The 21856-nt window shown below is 41.8% G+C and overlaps 2 protein-coding genes across 4 annotated transcripts; one reads left to right on the top strand and one right to left on the bottom strand.

The window, feature by feature from the left end:
* Nucleotides 1–695: 695 nt before the first annotated feature.
* On the bottom strand, nt 696–5001 carry LOC128457421 (GTPase activating protein homolog 4). The gene is made up of 2 exons (XM_053442100.1): nt 4876–5001; nt 696–1735 (listed from the first exon to the last, which is right to left on the bottom strand). The coding sequence occupies exon 2, from the start codon at nt 1621–1623 to the stop codon at nt 1210–1212; it is 414 nt and encodes a 137-aa protein (XP_053298075.1). The 5' UTR covers nt 1624–1735; nt 4876–5001; the 3' UTR covers nt 696–1209.
* A 3267-nt stretch (nt 5002–8268) lies between these two features.
* On the top strand, nt 8269–18595 carry mepcea (methylphosphate capping enzyme a). 3 transcript variants are annotated; one of them, XM_053441056.1, is made up of 6 exons: nt 8269–8644; nt 9713–11566; nt 13733–13951; nt 14038–14161; nt 14257–14318; nt 14405–18595. In XM_053441056.1, exons 2-5 carry the CDS (start codon nt 9761–9763, stop codon nt 14289–14291), a joined length of 2184 nt encoding a protein of 727 aa, XP_053297031.1. In that variant the 5' UTR covers nt 8269–8644; nt 9713–9760; the 3' UTR covers nt 14292–14318; nt 14405–18595. The 3 variants fall into 3 exon arrangements, with proteins under 3 accessions (XP_053297031.1, XP_053297030.1, XP_053297029.1); XM_053441055.1 differs by having other exon boundaries at nt 8269–8489; nt 14257–18595; XM_053441054.1 differs by having other exon boundaries at nt 14257–18595.
* Nucleotides 18596–21856: the final 3261 nt, after the last annotated feature.

Raw genomic sequence — 21856 nt, 5'->3', positions numbered from 1 at the left:
AACATTACTCCGCCTGGTGTTCTGGCGGGGAATTGCTTTGTAAGACGCGCAACGCTTGGGGAAGCTTGGGGAAGCATGAATGACAAAGAGTCCTGCGACACAGCTGCGTGAAAAGCCGCCGACGCAGTTGCACAAGCATGCGCCGGCCTTTAGTTGTAGCTTTTAATAAATCATGTCAAATATCTGCCCTTATCAAAATGGACAGGATTTTATTTCTTCTTCTCCTTTCTCCAGGCGGTCGAGTCGTGGTTGAGGAGTTTCACTCACCGAGGATCTCCTGGTCAGCACCATGAACCTGAAGCTGGGGCCTGCACTCAAACTCTGCTTCCACATCAACTCTCTGATTGATGCATGTTTCATGTCTGTGAACTCATTTACTCTGGACTGTGGATTGTGTTCCCTTGTATTAATTGTTATTATTATTGTGTTCTTGTCATAATTAATATATAGATTTGACCAAATGTAAAAGTTAAGAAACATTGTTTGTCTTCTGTTGCTGTGCTGTGTTCGTGTGAATAGTAGCAAACTAAATGAATCATACTGATTTGTTTCACTCCAACACTGTGTTTATTGATCAATGAATCCTGTATCTATATTCAGAAAGACAGAGGCAGATGTTACTGTACTAGTTATATTTATTCAAAAAGTTTAACATATTTACAACACGTTAAATTATTTAAAATATGTACAAAGGGGGACAGGGGAGGGGTTTCTTTTGAGGAGTAGGAAAAAGGTGAGGGGTGGCGGGGGCAAGGAGTCTCATGCTCCTGGTGCAGGCTCCTGGTGCAGACTTGCTTCCATAATGTTAGCCCTCGCCTGACAGTCACTGAGCTCAGCCAAGCAGTCAAGATAGGCCCTGAGGCGAGCACACCGTTTCTTGACCTCCTTCGCTATGACACCATCTTTGTCAATCAACTGGTGTTGCAGTTGCTCCACCTGCTCCTTCAGGGCCTGGATCTCCTTTTCCTTCTCCTTCTCTTCCTCTTTCTCCTTCTCCTTCTCCGTCTCCTTCTCCTTCTCCACCTCCACCTGACTGCTACAGATGGTATCAGGCTGGGGTGGCTCCTGGTGCAGACTCACTTCCATAATTTTAACCTTAGCCTGACAGTCAGTGAGCTCAGCCAGACAGTCCAGATAGGCCCCAAGGCGAGCACGCCGTTTCTTGACCTCCTTCTTTATTACTTCATCTTTGTCTTTCAGCTGGTTTTCCTACTGCTCAACCTTCTCCTTCAGGAGCTGGATCTCCTTCTCCTTCTCCTTCTCCTTCTCCGTCTCCGTCTCCGTCTCCTTCTCCTTCTCCTTCTCCACCGCCATCTTTATCATATCATCTTTGTCTTTCAGTTGGTTTTCCAGCTGCTCTACCTTCTCCTTCAGAGCCTGGATCTCCTTCTGCTTCTGCTTCTCCTTCTCCATCTCCGTCTCCACCTCCTTCTCCTTCTCTTTCTCCTTGTCCTTCTCCTTCTCCACCGCCATCTTTATGACATCATCTCTGTCTTTAAGCTGGTTTTCCAGCTGCCACATCCTCTCCCTCAGAGACTCGGTTCCATATTTAAGAGCCATGATCTTCTTGTTGGCTCGGAGGAGTTCGATCCTGAGGCTCATCACAACATCTGGTTGCTGCATGGTTTCCAACAGAGAGTAGATCTATTTGTTGATGAAGCTGTTTGAAGAGTTGATGCACTATTTTCCGAAGAAGTTTCCGTTCTTGTCTGGATCAAGTCAAATGGCTTTATGTCTGCAGGTGACAGGATGAAATAGTGTGTAAGATTTAGGTGAATTTGATCTATCAAATATTCAATGTAAAACTGTTGACACAGATAGAGAGAGAGAGAGAGAGAGAGACTCCCCTCCTGCTATCTGTGTGTATCGCGTTGCCATGGAAACTCAAATGAATGCACCTGTTCTCTCCTCACAGGGAAGAGAGAAATCTAAACTCTGAGTGCAGCACTCAAACAACTATAATTCAGAAACTATAAGTCCTATCTGTGAAATAAAGACACCGCGAGAATTCCAAGACTTTGCCGGACACACAGATATATTTGAAACTTGTGAGAGTAAACAAATGGGACCGTGTGAGCGAGTTATGTGAGTTGATGCTCCTTCCAGAGAGGTTTTCTCTGAAATAACATTAGACCCAATGGAGAGGCATCGTTTTTTTCCTTAAAGGAGCTACACACCTCATGTAACCTGCTCCTAGCATTAGCTTAAGCTCCCATCAACACATTCAAACTCCACATTAACCCAAAAAAACTCACTAGTAAAAAATAGCATTTTTTGAAAGAAATGACTGGGAAAACTCTCCTCATCAATCACCATAGCAAGCAGACGCTTTGATTTGAATTTGAATCTGAATTTGATTGGCAGTGATGGCAGTTGTTGTTTTTTTACTTTGTCTTAAATACTAAAGTTAAACACCAAGGTTAATCTTCCCAATGTTACAACAATCACATCGGTTTTTGGACTAAGATGTGAAATGTGAAAATATCCTGGTGCTACAGGTGTTTTGTCCACAATGCCTCGCTCTGCCTGGCATAACGCTACTTAGCATCAAGTTAACACATATCACTCATTAAGATAAGCAGCAGAAAACACAAAACAAGCCAGCTACAACATTCCCACATTTGTCATAAAAGCAACAGAAAACAGCACATTATCAACATGTAACAGCAGCAGCTTCATTTTATACAGTGGTTTCATTTCAAACTTAAATTATCAGCCTGAATTGTATTGTGGACCATGCTGGGTAAATAGAGAGAGTGAGACATGACTTACCTCAGTCAAGGTCAGAGTGCAGTAGCAACTGTCTTGAACTTTAACAGTATTTAAAGCAATCAACAGCCAATCAGAGGTCTCCTATCAAAATACCTCATTTGATGCAGTTCATCAAAGCATCAAAGGAGGTAGTGAGGGAGTGTCCCTGTCAATCAAAATAATCTTCCATTTCAAATCTTAGCATCTGGTTGCTATGGTGATAGAACCACCTCCCGATGAGGAAGTTTTGCGATCATTTAAATCCAGTAAATACTTTTCATCATTTATTTCAGTAAATAAAAACAGGACGTTTCATTTTGGTGGACTTTTAATTGCGTCATACTTGCAGCATCTGATCTTTAAAAACAAAGAGAGGTGCCCTAAATCCGTCACAATACCCTGACAGCGGTGTGGTGTTACTCTCCAGCTTATTGAATCTAATAGACAACACTGCAGAGGTCATTGGACACAATATCAGCGCTTTATTTAGAGTGTAAAACGCATTAACCTGCTCTGTGCTCTGAACATTTCAAGGGAAGAAAGAAAGAAAACATAATTCCAGGATCGATAAGTTGAAGGACAAGCGGCAATGAGTTTGAAGAGATGTGGCAGAAACATACAAACATACACAAACACACACACAAACATACACACAGACACACACACTCACACACAAACAAACACTCTCACACACACACACACCATAGGCCATATATGAAGACAGATGACATGGCGGCTCCCCAACAATAAAGCCAAAGCATCTCTATCACCTGATAGATGGGGCACAGACCGAACTAACAAGTCCACATCAAATAAGCTTTTCTCATAGATGGTTTCTGCAATTTTAGGTTGTTCTTATCATACTGATGTACTGTGTGTTCAAGTATTTATTTTTCTTTTGGTTTGGTTTTGATTAGTTATTTGATGCAATAAAACTTCCTGAGTCTGACTTGCGATTGGTCGAACGTTAATATTGTCCTTCGTACGTCCATATCCTGATGCCATCCCCCCGATCACTTTTGTCCAGGCTATGAGACCAATTGCGCAAGATGACGACATTTGTATCTCAGATATGTTGCCTTCATTTCTGCATCGTGGGAAGAAGTCTACGACAAACATAAAACTCTCTTCTAAATTCAATTTATTTTCATGAGGAAAAAATTAATTTGTAATTCATTGGTAATTGTACATGAACGACTCAATAATCCCAGCAACACAGGCTTTGCCAGCCAACTTGTATGAAAACCTTGTATGACCTTTCGAGTTGTTGTTTGACTATTTCACTGCATCAATAAGTAAGATAAATCAATCAATCAATCAATCAAAGATTATTAGTTAATAATTAGTAACAAAGAAAAGCGTCAGATCCACATATGAGAATGTGGAACCAACAAATGTTTGGTATTACAGCATAAAAGCACACGTTAATAATCGATTATCACATAAGTGGCAGTTTAGTTTTATGTAAATCAACTGTTTGACTGATCAGTTGTCTCAGAATCAGTGTGAATGTTTGCTTTGGCCACATCTGGTACAACCTTCATCAGCAGATGGAAACATCCCGCAACGACTATTAGGATCTGCCTTGATATATATTGTTTTGTAAAACCTAATGGTGAACAGGATCATGTGCCTTCAAATTATTAAAGTAATCGTCAGAGTGAGTGGAGCACAGACAAAAACACATTCAAAATGTCTCATAGTAAGATGCTGTTTGGAAAAGTGTAACCTGTAATCATTCATTAACTGAACCCATCTTCTAAAGAAACATTAAAGTTAATTCAGGGCTGCATCAAAATAAGGTATAAAGTCATATTACTGCTTTGAAAAGATACATGTGAGACTAAAGAACATGAAACACAATCACATCAATGAAGCTGATGGACTAAGTTGATAAAATGGTGTCCTTGTATGTGCAAAATCATTCTGGCCCTCATCTCCTCAGGCCTGCTCTGTCCCTTCACTCTCACAGGTCATGTTAATCTTCACAGTCTAATCCAAAATGGTTTTTAAACTGGTTCATGTCGTTCCCTCTACTTCACCCCCTTCTTCCTAAGCCGTGTTGTTTCCTACACAGATGCAGTTCAGTAAGCGAGGCCAGTGTCGTGGCGTGCTGCTACTCACTGTGTGGCCAGGTCTTCGTGACCGGCTGCACCAGCGGCTACCTTAAACTATGGGACGTGGCCATCAGCCTCCTGCGCGCCGAGAAGGACGCCCACGACCTGGGAGTCACCTGCTGCAGCTCAGCACCGCACCTCAGACCTGGTGAGTTCAGAGAGCTCGAAGGGTCAATTCAGTCAAACCACAAAAACAAACATTTCCTCTGATATTCACTCACAAGCAGATATATATATTTTTTTTTTTTCAACAATTCTGAACTGAATATTGTGATTCATGTTGTTTGGAGAAAACAAACAACATGAACACATCAGTTTGGGGAACTGTAGTCATTCTCTTTCATTCAAATCAACACTGTCACTTTTACTGAGCAGCAGCGCCCTCTGCAGCCTCATGTGGTGATTCATTCTGTATGTTCCCTGTAAAGAAAGAACTATATCTATCAACGTGTGGACTGGAGCTCTGACTGTGTCTCCCACTTACTGAACTGAAACACAACTGAACAGTAGATTCACAGCTTCCTCAACTAGAAGAGCTGCTGTTGTTTCAAATTCACCAAACTCTGTTTAGGATTCTTCATATCTGAATAGTTTCCTTGCTGAATAATGGAGAGAAACTCTTTAAGGAACTATTTCAGCAGTAGTTCCACTTTGACAGCTGTTAATCCCAGGGGATCCAGTTCTGGCCTGTTCGTCTCATATAAAATATAGAATCCACTCACACACAAATAAAGTTTTCACAGAGAGCACAGATTGTTGAAAACATCCTGTTGCACAGTGTCTTGAATCATAATGTTCATTTTATGATGTTGATTTTGAATTAAAGGCTCATAAATCTAATTTAGTATGAAGTCCATTAGTTCAATGCAAAGTCAGCTTTCTTACTTCAAGAGGAAAAAGTGCTGTCCAGCTTACATTAGGGAACAGGGTACAGCCTATGTCTTATTTGGAAATGACAGTATTTTCAAAATGAAAGTTAAACATTTAGGTTATTTTATATATTAATTCGTGAATAATATGCTCTAAAAGTACTTGTATTTTGGTAAATGTTGCACTCTTCTCCATCCAACTTGCTTCATTCAGCATTCATCACTGTCAACCACATATTGTCATAATTTATAATACACAACAAAGCTAATAACATTTAGGGTATGAAGCGTGTTATGTTGGAAATTAGATGTGTTTTGTATTATACTGGTATGCACCTTGCTGTCGGTGAGCTACCAGAGAATGATACAGTGACAAGACGGCAGAGAAGCCTATTTAAAGAATGTACTCAACCTAAATCCAAGCAGTCTAGTAGTATTAAACCCCCAGAAATGAAATGCACACACAACAAAACTACTTATAACTAATTTGCATACATATACACCTCTGTTTTTATTTGCAAACCACTCACTGATACTTAAAGTCACTGATGGACAAAATGGTCAGCAAGTGTCACGTGTTTATTTTACAAGAACAAAGAGGTACAAGGAAAATCTGCATTAAGAATGTCACTGACATGAATAGGGTGGCAGCTTTGGCTGAGGGGTAGAGCGGTCATCAAGTGCTGCCCATAGTTGCACTGTATGAATGTGAGTGGGAATGGGTGAATGTCAATAAACTGTACTTTAAAACGCTCTGAGTGGTCATAAAGACAACACATGTGCTATATATATATAGCAAATGGTCTGCATATATATGCAAATGGTCTGCATATATACAGTATATATATATATATATATATATATGCAGACCATTTATACACATATATTTTATTTAAACCTCTGAGGTCTAAATTTAATTTTCAAGTCCAGACAGGTCAGTCATAGAGTAAAAACCTCAAGTCTTTCAGAGAATTTTATCTGGAGTAGGTAGCACAGATCAATTTGCTGCCTCGACCGAGAACAACAGGATATCTTCAAGCTGACAGATGAACACTGGCCTTGATCCTGCCAAAGCTGCTCCGGTGAACAATCACAATTATGTGGAGGTCGAGGTGACAAGAGGTTGCCTTGCTCCCTTAGGGAATTTTCCTAAACCTACCTCGTAGTTTGGAGCCTTGAGGTTGACTCTGATGGCGTCATCAAATCACCAACAGCTGGTCTGTAGATGGTAGCCGTGGCTGCGATGCTGTGGTTACAAAGAAAAGAAGATGTCGTCTTTGAGATCAAAACATGTATCAAAAATCTAGCCATGATTTTGTGTGCAACATAACCATGAACTTGAAATGGCCTTTACATTCGCTACCTCCATGGTCCATGTTACACAGGTGACTCCTCTATCTATATAAATGGAATGCAGGTCCTACGTCACTGTAGCCTTTGTTATGGCATGTTGTGTACAGATAGTGATGGTATCCACTTAAAAATCAAACATGCTAAATGATTACTTGACTAAATTGAATAGTGTTTGTACGATTAATCAATAAGGACAACAGATAGATCAACGTGATGATTCATTAAGTTCAATTTGATCATTCATAAATTTGATGGTCTGTTTTACTTTAGTCCAAATAAAAGATTAATCAATTAATTCATTAGGGCCCAAGCACTGACTACTATTGAAATTGTAAGGATTATTATTATTATTATTTTTCCTGCAAATGAATTGGCTTTTTGAGGGCTTTCACAGGCTCAAATTCTTACCAAAATTTGCAGGAAATTTGAAAGTGGTGAACATTCACAAATTCTGGAGGAATTTCCCATGGGCGTGGCAAAATGGCTCAATGGTGCCCTCGAGACCCCCGGAACATGCTCACATTGGCCGATCTTCACAAAAATCTATACACTTTTTATTTTTCTTTGACAAATCTAAGTCTAAAATACAGATATAGAAACAGAATGGTACCCTTAAACACCAGTCAAGTTTTTAATTGAGGTTAATCAGATGTCCAAAATGTGAGGTATTATATCACCAACTAAACAATTAATGGATTAATTTCAACAATATTCGACTTATTAATCAATAAGGAAAACAGGTCAACCAACTGATTGATAGGCCATTGTCAATATTTTAGTAATTCAGTTTCCATAAAAGTGAGGTACTTTAATGTTGAAGCTTCAGTTCTGACCTGTTTTTATGACAAAATAAACAGTTAATTGATACATTTTGACAATATTCAACTTGTTTATCAGGAGAACAGATCGACTTGATGATAGGATAATGGTCAATATTTTTTTATTTGAGTAATTCAGATGTTCAAAATGTGAGATCCTATTCCACTGTAGCCCCAGTTATGACCTGTGTTTATGTCCAACTAAACGATCAATCGATTCGTTTCGACTATAATCGATAATTATCGACTCAGCAACCGATAAGGAAGACATATGGCCAGTCTCCGGCCTCGTGTTAACCTTTATTATTGTGATCCGTGAGGCTCATCATCACATGGAGACAGCCTCCACCCCCCTCACCATCTTGCGGCCGCTGGTCGGAGATCTCCGCCCCAGTCATGTTGGGCTACAGCTCGGAGCCCGGATGCGCCGCCATGCCGCCTCTACCACGGAGCGAATAATGTCTCCAGCAACCTGCCCGACGCTGGAGGACTAGGAGTTGACTGAGGAAGTCTCAACCGGCGGTGGTGGGGGACAGAGGAGCCGTCTCAGCGGCCACAGAGCTTTGTTTTCTTCCGTGTTTGTGAGTCGACCTGCCGCCGTGTAGGAACACTTGTGTGTGTGTGTGTGTGTGCGTGAGTGTGTATTTGAGTGTGTGTACGAGCTAGCTCAGGCTAACGCTAGCTCCGAGTGCGGGGCAGTGACAGTCCGGCCGGAGGCGGGGAGGAGAACTGCGAGGTGAGACTGTTATCTTGATGGCGACTACACACACTTGAGTTGTAGGCGAACAGGAGGCCGCCAGGGAGATAGTATCACCCCGGGTAGGGCGACTCACACACGGGGCTCGGGCAGCAGCGGGGCTCCTCCACTGCTCGTCAGATAGCGCGGTTTGTGCAGCGGGACGTTTGCTCGACGTTGTGGCCCGCGGAGGAGAAGCTAGGAGCTAGCTGCTAACTAGATAACTGTCCAGCACAGCCAGGGAAACTTTTCAGGTCAGTCACCCCCGAGCGGACACGACCCAGAGGTCGCCCCCCTCAGTCCGATAACTGTGCGACTGACTCTCCGGATTTATAAGCGAGACCATGTTTTGAAATGACAAGTGGGAAGCGGAGGAGTTGACCACGACGTCCACTTGAGCTGACCCCGTGTTTGTGAGCTGCTCCCTGGAGGACACAGGTCCCTGGACCCTGGATCCCAGAAGTGTAGCCTCTTAGGAACTTCAGCGGGTACAAGCGACTACAAGTTTTCACTCTTAAGTTTGTGAGATCGCAGCCACTGGAAATCTCCTCCAGGCAAATTTGAAGCTCCTGTAACTGCTGTTAATGTTTGGTTATGACATGTAGCTCATTTTTCCATGTGTGATCAGGATGTGCATTTCATATTTGTTGTTATTCCAGTCATCCTGCCAAGTGTTTTTTAAGCATTGTTAAAAGAGCTGTACAAATACAATGTATTATTGTTATCAGCACATTGAGATAGGGCAGGCAGATGCTTTAAAGTTGGGAATATTGCAGCATTTCATAAAATATCTTTAAGAAATATGAAAAATGGGGGTAGGACTGGATGAGTATTTACTTCTCCTTTTTGGATGTCATTTATTTATTTATTTCAAACAGTTGTTGTTAAAGTTCAGTTGCTTGCTTTGCCTTTTCTTACTTGCAGATATTGATATTTTTATTTTAAACATTCTACATATAAACCTAACTGACCTATTGAAATATTGTTGACCATAATTGCAAAAACTGATGGCACGTGGTAGATTATTTCAAAAACTTTATTTGAACTGTTGTTCTCTTTGACTTTCAGATCGAGACAAAACGTAAATGTTTGCATCAGCTCTGCAAAGCTAACAAGATGTCCGCCGATGAGGATACTGTAAAAACTGGCGGCCCACAGGCCAGCTCAGCTTCATTTATGCAGCTCTCAGATTGCACTGGAGGTTACAGTGACATATCCGTTATGGTGGAGGGTACCACAGCCACCCCTGACTTTGTGGCCGCGTGTCCCGTCCCGGGCACTGCGGCCTCGCCGAAACACACCAGCGCGACCGACGTGCTTAGTCACTCAGACAATACTGCACCGAGAACCAGAGGGAACGAGGACAACATCAGTCACAGGAACAGCTTTCATCATTCCAAACAACAACAACAACAACAGCAGCAGCAAACTAAATTAACGAAGCGGCGCAACACAGCTAGCTTCGGTTTCAAGCATCCGACATCTGGCAAGAGGAGACGAAGGGCCAACTCTGAGAGTGACTCCGTCCTGCCCACCAACTTCCTGCTGGGTGGGAACATCTTCGACCCACTGAATCTCAACAGCCTGCTGGATGAGGATGTGAACAGGGCCCTGAATGCAGAGACGCCCAAATCCTCCCCGTTGCCAGCGAAGAGTCGAGACCCCGTGGAGATCCTCATCCCCCGAGACATCACAGATCCGTTAAACCTGAACAGCGGGTTAGCAGACAGCAGCTTCATGGTGTCCCCCTTTAAGAGCAGTGGCAGGAAGAGACACCGCAACCGACACCATGGAGGAGCAGGAGGAGGTGGAATTTCACACCCGCAGGTCAACCTCTCCGACTCGGGAAGACTTGAGGTAAAAACTGGCCCCTCTGCACTGCTTCCTGGTCTGTTACCTTCATCTTCTGCACTAGATGTCTCCAAAGAGTCAGACAGTGTCTCCAATATCACAGGAGAATCCCATGAGCACTCAGCTGACACCACAGCCAGCTGCAAGGAGGAGACAACATCTGTACCGATGGAGGATTCCGGTTCCTCTTTACTGGGAGGTCCAAACCAGCACGCAGGCAGACGCAAGCGGCGGCGCAACTCTGGCAAAATGGAGCTTCCGGTAACCCATTCTACCCCCGTTGCAAAGTCAGGCTCAGGAGACAAGAGCAGCAGTACGGGGGGACAGAGATACTCTCAGTCTTTCCACACACCAAGAAGTGGTTCTAAAACAGGTCCGGGAGGCCGTCAACACCAGCAGCCACGCAACCATAAAAAGGAGCAGCAGAAGAAGTTCCAGTTCGGGAACTACAACAAGTATTATGGCTACCGCAACCCGGGCGCCAGTGAAGATCCACGGGCGCGTTGGCTTCGCCCAGAATGGTTTGAAGGTAAAGAGGTACTGGATTTAGGGTGCAACTCAGGCCACATAACACTGTATATTGCCAAAATGCTAAGACCGGCCCGCATATTAGGTCTGGATATTGACAGTGGCCTGGTGCACGCAGCCCGAAAGAACATCAGACATTATCTTTCTGAGATGCAGACTCAAGAGGCCAGGCGGGCAACGCAGGAGAAAAAGAGCACTAAACAGGAGGAGAGGAATGGAGACGACAGTCGCACAGAAAAGAAGCACAATGAAGACGAGAGCAGGGACGAAAATGGGAAACCAGCGAAAGGAGAAAGTGGCCCCGCAGAGGCTGTAAATGACAATGACCCCCGTCGCACAGATGAGGCAGGGACCCAGAGGCAGGGCAGCAAAACAGAGGAAATGGAGCAGGAAGATCGTGATTCGGGCCCTGCTGATCCCTCTGTGAGCTGCTCTTTCCCCATGTCCCTGCGGATCTCAAGGGGGCCCATTGCTGCACCGCCCCTAACAGAAACATCCACCACACGGCCTGGGGAGTTCCCCTCAAATGTGTCCTTCGTGAAGGTAAGAAGACGTTCTGTGTATGTGTGTGAACATCTGGTGCAGGCGGAATCAGGCTGCCATGTTGGTGCATCCTGGGAGCCTAGATGAAAGCATTTCAGTAATAGAATTCAGCATGTCACTGCCTGCATTACGTCTGCAGTGCATCATATATATTCATTAAGACGAGGGTAACAGCGTGTCGTTAGCGCTTGAACAAAACAAACAGAGCTATTAGGAAATAAGGACGAGGCTACATTTGAGATGAAACTCTGATTTGAGTGAGTTCACTCTGAGGATTCGATAGAATTTGCGCAGCCACTCACCTCCCTGTAACATGAGTGATAATTGTATTGCATCTCAATGAAGGCTGGCACTGTCACAGCACAGTCACTTATACTCGTATGGCAATAACCTACCAGGCTATTGAACGGCCGCTTTGATTTGCATTCAAATTTAACTATTGTAACTAAACGTTGCTGATATTCAAATGAGTAGAGTCAAATGTGCATTCATCAGGGTTTTATAGATTTAATTCTCTTCAGATCTAGTTGTAGGCCTCCAACAGTAAGTGAATGAGTCACGTAGGTCTTTTAGGGTATTGATCAAAGTTCACGTGATTGGATTTGTTATTCTAGTTATCGGTTTCTTGTTTTGAATTATCAGCAGTTTCTTAAAAAGACCAGAGTTTCTCCTCCCTCAATATAGTCTATACAATAATATGTAAATCAAGCATGTTGTTCAGAATCTCTTTAAGTCAGACTCCAAAATTTTGTTAATCAGAGTCTTTACAAGCTCAAACTGAGCGTGCAGGGAATTTCCACTCATTTGTCACCCACAGATATTTCCGTGTGTTGTATGTTGGTGTTTGATGCTGGGAACTGACGGATGGAAGCGACATAGAGGCAGCAGTCTATCATTTTCATCGTGTTTTTTTTAAGTTGGCCAATGGCCTCTGCTTTTTATTTTGCCTCCCTTTGTCGAGGATGTGACAAATATTCCGACGGCTTTACTTTAATCGACATAAATGTTTCTCATTAAGGGTTTTGTTCCTCTAGTTTCTATGGACGTCTCTTCACTCCACTGGCCTTGTGCCTGCTGGCGGTGTGTAGGCAGCCACATGAATGGGTTTGGAGCAGAAACTGTAGTGTCTGGGAATGAAGCAGTAGAGATAACAGCCGTGTAGCACAGACCTTATCCTGTAAAAGCAGTGAACCGGGCCCCTAGATGAACGCCTGAGCCTGCGCAGTCTGCACAGTGCAAGATTGGATATGAAAGAAGAATGTCAGGCCGCAGAGCATTAGAAAGGTGAAGGGAGGCAAATTTAATTTTTTTAGTTCCATACCACTAAAACCTTATCAAAATAGATAATACAAAATATAGTGACAGTGATTAAGAAATAAAATTGATCTTGACTAAACTGCCTCTAAATAGCAACAACGGTGCTTTTCCAGATGTGATATTCCAAAATCTCTTTTGATGGTTGATCACTCTCCTTCTCTTTCTCCTCAACTTTGCTCTTCTGTCATCTCTTATTCATGTGTATCAGTCCATTATAAGGTTCCCACTGTTATACCTGCCAGAAACATTATCAGGAATATGTGGGACTTCTAACCCAGGCTGATGTGACCCAATTACCAAAGACCCATATCACATTATCAGTTTGCTGATATAATTTTCTTTACATTGAACAATTTAACATACAGTACAATAGGGTCATTCCATGTCAAAGGGACATATCTGAAGGGAGATATGGGCTAACAAAGTCAGAACTTTTTGCCTTTGGACATATCGCCGTTATTGTTTTGTTTTCCAACATTTTGCTATCCCCAATGTAAAAAAAATAACAGCACGATGAATGATTATAACAATAAAAGTTTTTTTACCCCCATAAACCTGTATTCGAAAGTTAGTGAAATTTTCATCAGTTATTTTGTAATGTTATCAAGACCTCCAGACAGGTCAGAATATGGAGAAGCGGAGAGATAGCTGAGACAGTATCACAAAGAATGTGATGAACTCCATATAAATGAGATCTTGACTTTCCACTCACCTGTCGTAAAAACCTGGAAGTGTTTATGTTTCAGAAATAATCTTTACTTCATGACATCTGTGGGACTAATTAACCCCACAAATATGTTTATCCTGTCAAGGTCCTGTTTTTCTCACTCCACCCCTTCTCTCCTTCAGGCCAATTATGTACTGGAGAGTGATAATCTGCTTCTGACTCAGCGGCCGGAGTATGACGTAATCCTCTGCCTGAGCGTTACCAAGTGGGTTCACTTGAACTGGGGAGACAATGGCCTCAAGCGGCTCTTCAAGCGAGTCTACAGACACCTCCGTCCTGGAGGCTTGTTCATCCTCGAGCCGCAGCCGTGGGAGTCGTATGTGAGGAGAAGGAAGCTGACGGTAAGAGATTAAGACACAGAGTGCATTCTGCAGCGTTCTCTTTCACTGAGAAATAACAAATATTTGTTTTCTCTCTCATGTGACAGGATAATATTTCCGGGCATTATCACAGCATCCACCTCAAACCTGACCAGTTTTCATCATACCTTATATCTGAGGTGGGCTTCACCAGTTTTGAGCACCTTGGGATCCCCCAAAGTTCAATAAAAGGTAACTCAGCAATTTGTCAGTGCAAGTTTATAACCTACTTGTTATTCACCATCGCAGCCTGATACCATCTTTAACTTGTCTTTGCATTGTGACAGGTTTTCAGAGGCCAATCTACTTATTTCACAAATGACCGCTCCTGCCTTGAAGATCATTGAATGTGAGTAGCCTAAAAACAAGCCAGCCAGCTGCTCTGGACTGCAAGGAATCTTCTTGAGTCCTTAAGGGTTACTCCGGCTTTTTCAGACGCTGAAGAGGAAATGGGACCAGAAGTCGAATTAATTTTGTAAAGATGAGATCCGTTGAGAAGAGGCACCTATCAGAATTTTCTGTGACTTCAAATTCTTTCGGTATGAGATGAACTCTGGTGGGAGCCTACAACGTTGTCCAACCTGGAGCCTGACATCATAGTTTGGCCAGACTGTGGAAATTCATCTGAACAGTTTCCACGTGCTAATGACGCCCCAGTTTGATACACAGCCATAACACATGTTTGAGTACCTTTGGCCATATATCTCCTCTTTCATGACTTAGTTCTGTGCCACCACGTTACCACACTGTACCATGTTAGGGTTGGGGGGTGAGGCAGAATTTTCCAATGGGACACCATCACCCTTTCAACTGGAAATAACTGGTGAATTCACCAGATTATCTCACTGTAAACCTGCAGTGTAACACTGGATTACAAAGCTATTAAACATTTACACGATGTCTCTGTAAAGCCCGCCCTCGAGTGCAGATGGAGGATACTGCAGGCTGATGGGAAACACAGCCCCATATTGCCAGCTGCCACTGATGGCACAGGAAATGTTCTCTTCGGCGCTAAGTATTTGGATTAGGTTTGAAGCTTTGCATCAGCAGGCACATTAAAGCAAATTTGGGTGTTTTTAAAAGGGCCAGAGTCAATCATTGGATCACTGATGGTGCATGTACAGTATTTGTCCCATCTCCTAACCCTAATATGTAGTTTGTTTTGTCATTATTTTGCAAAATGGACCTTAGAGCTGAATTAACCCTAATCGGATACAGAGCTGTAAAAATGTAAAACTCCTCATTTTGGAATAGACCAACCCGAAAGCTCTTAAATTGCTGAAGACCTGTGGAAAGAGGTTTGTCTAAGTGATGAAGATAATGATGCACTCAAAACGGCCTAACGGGGAACAGCTTGGGAATTCCTGAAAGTTGTTGTGAATGCTGTTGTTTACTTCCCTTTATCAGCAACACATTTACCACTTAGTGATATTTTCTTTTTGTGCGGCTTAAGTGAAAAGGAGTTGTATAATGGTAGAGTAATGACCGACAAACTGGTTGTTCCATCCAGTCCCCGCGAAGCTCCCTTTCCTCACTGTGTTGCCAAATTGGTGCGTTCACTCAAGTGTCTCGCTTCCATCACTGCCGATTGGAGCCGATAAAAACCAGTGTCTTCTGCAGAGTCCTTTGACCTGCCAGTGAATGTTGATTGCATCCATTCCCATTGCAGACAAAAGCAAGATGTAAGCTGGTGTTACTGGGGGGCTTTCATCAGTGGATAAGAGGCTATATAGTTCAACAGTGCTCACTGTAATTGGAAAGTAGAATACTTAGTCTGGCTGCTGAAATCAGACATCAGCTGTAATTCTAAATCCGAAATTGACAAATCAGATTGAAAAAATAGTTTGGGCTGTTTTGAGTGTAACTTTATCAGCTGGAAGCAGCAGATCACCAGATGGGTTCTCTGGGCCTTTTCGATGCTCCATCCTAATGGTAGGGGGCACATTTGAGCTGCTGTGACACGGTGGTGGACTCTGCTCAAGATCATTCAGCACAGACATCACAAGGACTATTTTGCAAAGTAGAAGTTTGGCATGCAGTAATCTGTTTTCATTTTTTTTTTTTATGACAGTGAAGCCATAGCCCGACCTTACATGTTGTTTACAATGTCCTCCACAGAGTTCTGACAAGAGAATAAAATAAGAGTGAAATCGAAGGCAGAGGCCTGTAAAGAGAGTTGCTCCACTGCGCGTCTTCAGTGCCGTGTAATCGTGACATATGCTTAGTTTTGCACAGTCTGATCATCACTGCTGGACAAGCTTTAATTCAAACAGCATCAGAATCACCTGAAGTGCTCGGGTACTTTTTTTTAAGGCTAAAAGGACATTCATTGCTGGAATCTATCCACATCAAGGTTTTCTTTAAACCGAATTTGAATATAATTATGCTGTTTGCATTAAAGTGCACAAAGATTTGATGTGTCTTTTCCTCTTGTTTCCTCGATGTATCATCATCGCGTTAGTCTTTGGCCCAATAAGAACAGGTATGAGTTACAGGTAGTCAGGTTTGTTCTGTGACCATATCTTCGTTGGAGTGCACCGATCACTCAGCTTCAACCTTTCGTTAAAATTGGCTGTGGTAAAAAAATCTTCCTTTTTTTGTGACTGGTTCAGTCACAGTAATTAGCACACTGGGGTAGGAGTTGATGATGATGGATAATTTCTATTTTAATATGTGATCAATGTAAATTAGTTTTGAAGTTATGTTTTTACTGTTGTCAATATTTAGTTCAGAACTGCTTTTGTCATTTTTTTCAAGTGGATTTTTTTTTTGGACGCGTTTTCAAATGTTTGCTGCCAATTTGCAAATTAAATCCCAGGTCAGAGTTTCCGTCTCCTTTAACGGATCAGTATCCAGTTCTGTCACAACAATTGAACATGTACATTGCAAAGGTCTGGTATGATTTGATTAGTTCTGTCCTGGCAGGCACATGGATTGTTAGAGTAGTTCTTTATTTTTTTCCTAAACTCTTTGAAAGGAGTGTTTGTGTTAATGCACTTTCATTTCACTTCATTTGACATGTTCTAGACATTTTTTTTTTTAATTCTTCAAGATTCCGATTTTGCATACTTTTTCCGTCAGACTTTTTTATAACAAATGGTGGAACACTGATTAACCTATAAAACAAAGCTTCAGGTTATGTTTTGAATCAAAAGTGAATCGGATCGGATGCAGCCTCAGTTGGCCCAACAGACACGGCACCAAATCACACTTCTCTCCTAAGCTCAGACAATCGGATTCTCAGGCTTAGATCAGTCCACTGCTGTAGTTTTAAGGGCGTTTTGCATTCTATATTATTAACAATCTTTCCTTTTCGCAGGTCACATAATAAGCATTTTATTTGAAAGATGAATTGTTTAAAGTTCATTTGGTTTTGCCATTGATGTTAAAGATTGCACCTTACTGTCTCAGCAGTGGTCTCCCACAGATTTCAACCCTGGGCCTGACTTGTCATGTCCAGGTGTCCAAGTGAAAGGATGTCTTTGCCGAAGATGTGAAATGGCATGTTGTCATACGGTGTTGTTTAAAATCTTTGTACTTCCCTTGAAGTTTTGCACAAAGTTGTGCCACGTTCTAGATTATATTAACTTTCACAAAAACCTGGCTCTAAGTAGCCTGACACCCTACCAACAGGATTGGATGCCAGTGAGGAATATAACTACAACTATTTCAAAACCTTTCATGGTCAGGTCTCCCATTTCAGGTTGTAGTTTCCGTCACAATTTTGTGCAATATTTGCTCTTGAAATCTGTTTTCATCGACAAAAATATTTGCCACCATAAGTGTAGGACAGATTTGAATTTGAGATATCTTTTATAGTTTTGAATTTGAAAGATTTTTAGTCCAAGTTTTCATGTTGCAAGGAAAATAATAGGTTAATATGACATGGTAAATTTCAATCAAAGTTAACCCTATTTAGCTTTTTTATTCTGTTTCATATTTGCATTTTGAAGACTGGGACCCATTTCAATACTAAGTTAAATGAATTGCAGCATTTTGTTATTTGGCATTTGACTGAGAGAAAGAGATGTTCTGGTGTTTATTTAACGATGTGTGGTAATCCTTATTTTTAGAGATCTGTGGATGCCAAAGAAATTCAATAATTATGTTCAATACTGATTACATTTTCTAAATTCTCAAAACTTGTAGCTACAACCTGATAAGATTTCTGCAGCATTGCAATGAAATGTCGATCAAATATTTGTCCGGAAACACTGTCATACTTACAGTTTGCCCACCTGCTTCTCATTTTCTAGACATTTCATAACATCAAAGTCCATAAAACTGTTCTAAAACCTAACAGAGAAAATTGTAATCTCTTTGTAGCACAACAGATGCATAAGTTCAAGGCGTGCATGACTTTTAACGGCACTAAAAAGTCACCTCTTCATGTTGAATTTGCACTGATATGACTCGAGGGTATTAAACTAGCTGAGTAAACCTTTTGCGGTTCAAGTTGATGTTTTACATGTGTACCTTTTACTAGGATCAGATTAAAAGAAACTGTTTGAATAAAAATATCAGTTCTGTCAGGGAAGCTTTTAATTTTCATGCCTCTGAACAACAACAAGATATATCTGAATGTTTCTGTGTTCAACATCATCAATGATTAAAAGTGGTTCCAGATTTTGTGGTTCAGTAAGTTTTTATTTTGGGTTGGAAGTTGGTCCAGACGTGGACTAGTTTATTATCTATAATGTATGAACGACTATCAAATTAAGTGTTTTACTCATCGTTACCAGGTCTGTCTTGTGGCCTGTTAGGCTGCCATCTTTTTAGCCCTATAGCTTTTTTACATGTTGCTTCTTTCCATATGACCTGGACAGAAAAGCTGTTGTCATAGTGACCCCTGGTCTGCCCAGAACTGTTCCTATTGATGTGATGATAATCTGTAAGGACATTAGCAACCTCCTTTTTTGAAAGATTAAATCCACCCCCCTCATCTGGAAACATCTGGAAGTGCAGACCTCTCATTGACCCCTGCCAAATGGAAAATTTATATCCTGCAGTTTATGTCTCATATAGAGGCCGACAAAGACAAAGGCCGACAGTCCAAAGTTTGTTTGGAAAAGGGTGTGGAAAGTGGACATGAAGGCCCAAACTTGCAAATTATATTACTAGCCAGTACAATAGTTTCTCAGGCCTTGGAAAAAGGCTGCGTAATAGTTTGCAGGTGTTTCTTCTGTTGTGTGTAACGGCCACTGTTAAGTTTTCATTCGTTCACCTTCATTTTCTTATGCTTTCTCAAATTTACCATAACATTCAAATTGGAAAAAGTTAACATTTTAAGACTAATTTTAAAGCAAAAAACAAATAATGATTTCTAAAGTAACCAAGCTCAGACATTTTTAGCTAGAAGCAGATTCGAGGTAGAAATGTTTGCTTTATATTTAGGTGACAAAATGCACGCGGGTCCACTACAAAGTTTCAGAAATCCTCCTGAGGACCGGCTTGTCCTCTGCAGAGCTCCATAGATCAGGTCTGTGTACTTGTAAAAGTAAGAGTCTTGTGACTTTAGAGCTATAATGGTATTAAATAGACTCTACGAGCACGAAGAAACATTTTCTCTCTATTGATTCCACGGAAGTTAAACCTGTATGGGTAAGACTTCTTCAAATGAAAGTCGGGTTTTTTCTCATAAAAAAACCCTTGAAAATGACCAAGAAGCAGAAACATTATTGGAAGTTGTAAAAGGATCTTGAAGCCATCTAGTAACATAAAGCTGTTTTATTTAATTTACCTCTTAAATTCTGAACACCAAAGCTGAAGTTGCACTAGTTCACATTTGTATCAGTTACAGTGCAATTTAAATGGACTGTACATAATTGAGGAAAGAAAGAAACTGTTCTTGATTTTGTACATTTGATGCTGATGCCATGTTTTTAATAATCGATTAAAAGCAATCAGAGATAAATGAAGCCAAACAAATAATCACAAACTGAATAATATAGTAAAGATGCCGTTGAAATTTACATTAAAATCAAGTGTCAGTTCTCCGATTGTTTAATTTAATCATGTTTAATTAAAATGTTTAACGATGCAATGAAAATTTTACAGTAACAGACCAGTGCTATGCTAAAAACTCCAGTTAAATAACAAAGTAATAGGATCAGGTTTGAGGAGCTGCACAAGAAAACTTCAAACCAGAGCTCAGATAATCTAAGCTGCGATGTTAAAGGTCATATAACTTCCCTTCAGTTTTAGATAAATGCTGGTCCCTGTGATTAATTTGTCATCAACATCGTCAAACCCTGAATTCCCCACAGTAACACTGGTCTATACAGTTCATGCATCCTGGAATAATTATCCGTTCCAAGCTGCTGCTGTCTGTTGCTTTGTGAAGACAGAAAGCCTCATGTAAACAGGTTTGTGGGGGTTTGCCCCTTTGTGGCTTGGTCACGCTCCGCTGTCTGAATAGTACAAAGATTCAACCCAGATCACAATGCAGGGCACAATACAGTGGCTCCTGTTTACAAATAGCATCCATGCCTTTAACACCTACCTGCCCGGGCCAGTCATCCACCATCTTCAGATCCTGGATCAGTTAGTGCAACGTATAGCACGCAGAGGGATAACAAAATGTTTGAATCTCACTGTGGAGCAGTTTTTATTATTTATTACAACAGCCTTTTTGTTGGCCTGTGTTGGTGTTCCCTCAAACTGAGATCAGTTTTTAAGCAGACAGTTGTGTCGCCTCCTAAAAAATAGAAACAATAAATTTACCAGCAACGACATTTGACCGCCCGATGATCGGAGACGGGCCCGGCGATGGGACAATGAATCGGCTTTGCAATCGTGACGTCGTCCGTCTGTTCCAGACAATGTTGTCCAGACCGACAGAATGGTGAGGTAACATAAACACAGAGCCATAACACTTCATTCACAAAAGCTCTATTTCATCAACAGCTATTTAGGTCAGTCACTTGACCATTATTGTGTCCTGTCAGGACAGCGCTGAGCGACAGCATGCCAGACTCCACGCAGACTGCTTTCCATGCTGTTATTTCCCCAAGGTCAAGCCAAGTGGGCAACGAGCTCCATATAGACACTGTATTTGATGTTTTCTCACATGCAAAGTAACTGGTTTACTTTGCATTGCATTTGGGACAATACGATCAAATCTGAATGTGAGGATCCTCTTTGCTAAACAAACCAAACACCAGTGCATCTGCTTCCATGCATTTATTGGCATTGGCACCGCATTTCAGAGAGAAGGAACCAACTGTTCACAAAGGCTGTGTTATGAGACATCATTCAGTTTGAGTTACAGGATCAGCCGCATCATGTTTCAGGCAACAACATGAGTAAATTAGTTAGGTTCTTAGTACAGCATATAAAGTCCACTTCAAAAGCACTCGGCGTCAGATCCAAGAGGGACTGATCGACAGCAAATATGTCAAGATGGTTTATCCGGAGAAAGAAGGCTGTGCCGGCTGCCAGGATCCCAGCTGCGGGAGCTGAAGATGCCGGCCATCGTGCCGGGACACCTTGCAGGAGCTGCTAAGACCGTATAGCACAACACCTGGAAACGAGCACAGGGCGACTTTAGACAATCTCAAAAGGGTTCTGCCTTTCTTCAGAATAGGTGTTTTTCTTCTGCTGGAAGTCAGGCAGAAACAAACACAAATATGAGAGGGCTGTGTGCAGGTCTACCTGTATCTCCGAGGGCAACCGTGATGTCCGATGATGTACTCCTGGGCATAGCAGAACCGTCTGCAGAGTCCTCTATACCCACAAGTCCAGTACTGCATTTCTGGATCATCACCTGTCGATAGAATCACAAACATGTTCCCATACGCCTGATCTATACTGACTCTACTTGATAGTGCTTTTCACAATCTGCCATCCCAAAGAATATGTTAATATCGTAAAGAAGTTAACATTAAC

This window comes from Pleuronectes platessa, chromosome 15 (genome assembly GCF_947347685.1).
Source record: "Pleuronectes platessa chromosome 15, fPlePla1.1, whole genome shotgun sequence".
NCBI classification, from domain to species: domain Eukaryota; kingdom Metazoa; phylum Chordata; class Actinopteri; order Pleuronectiformes; family Pleuronectidae; genus Pleuronectes; species Pleuronectes platessa.
The sequence above is the reverse complement of the archived record's forward strand: the minus strand, read 5'-3'. Positions and strand labels throughout refer to the sequence as shown.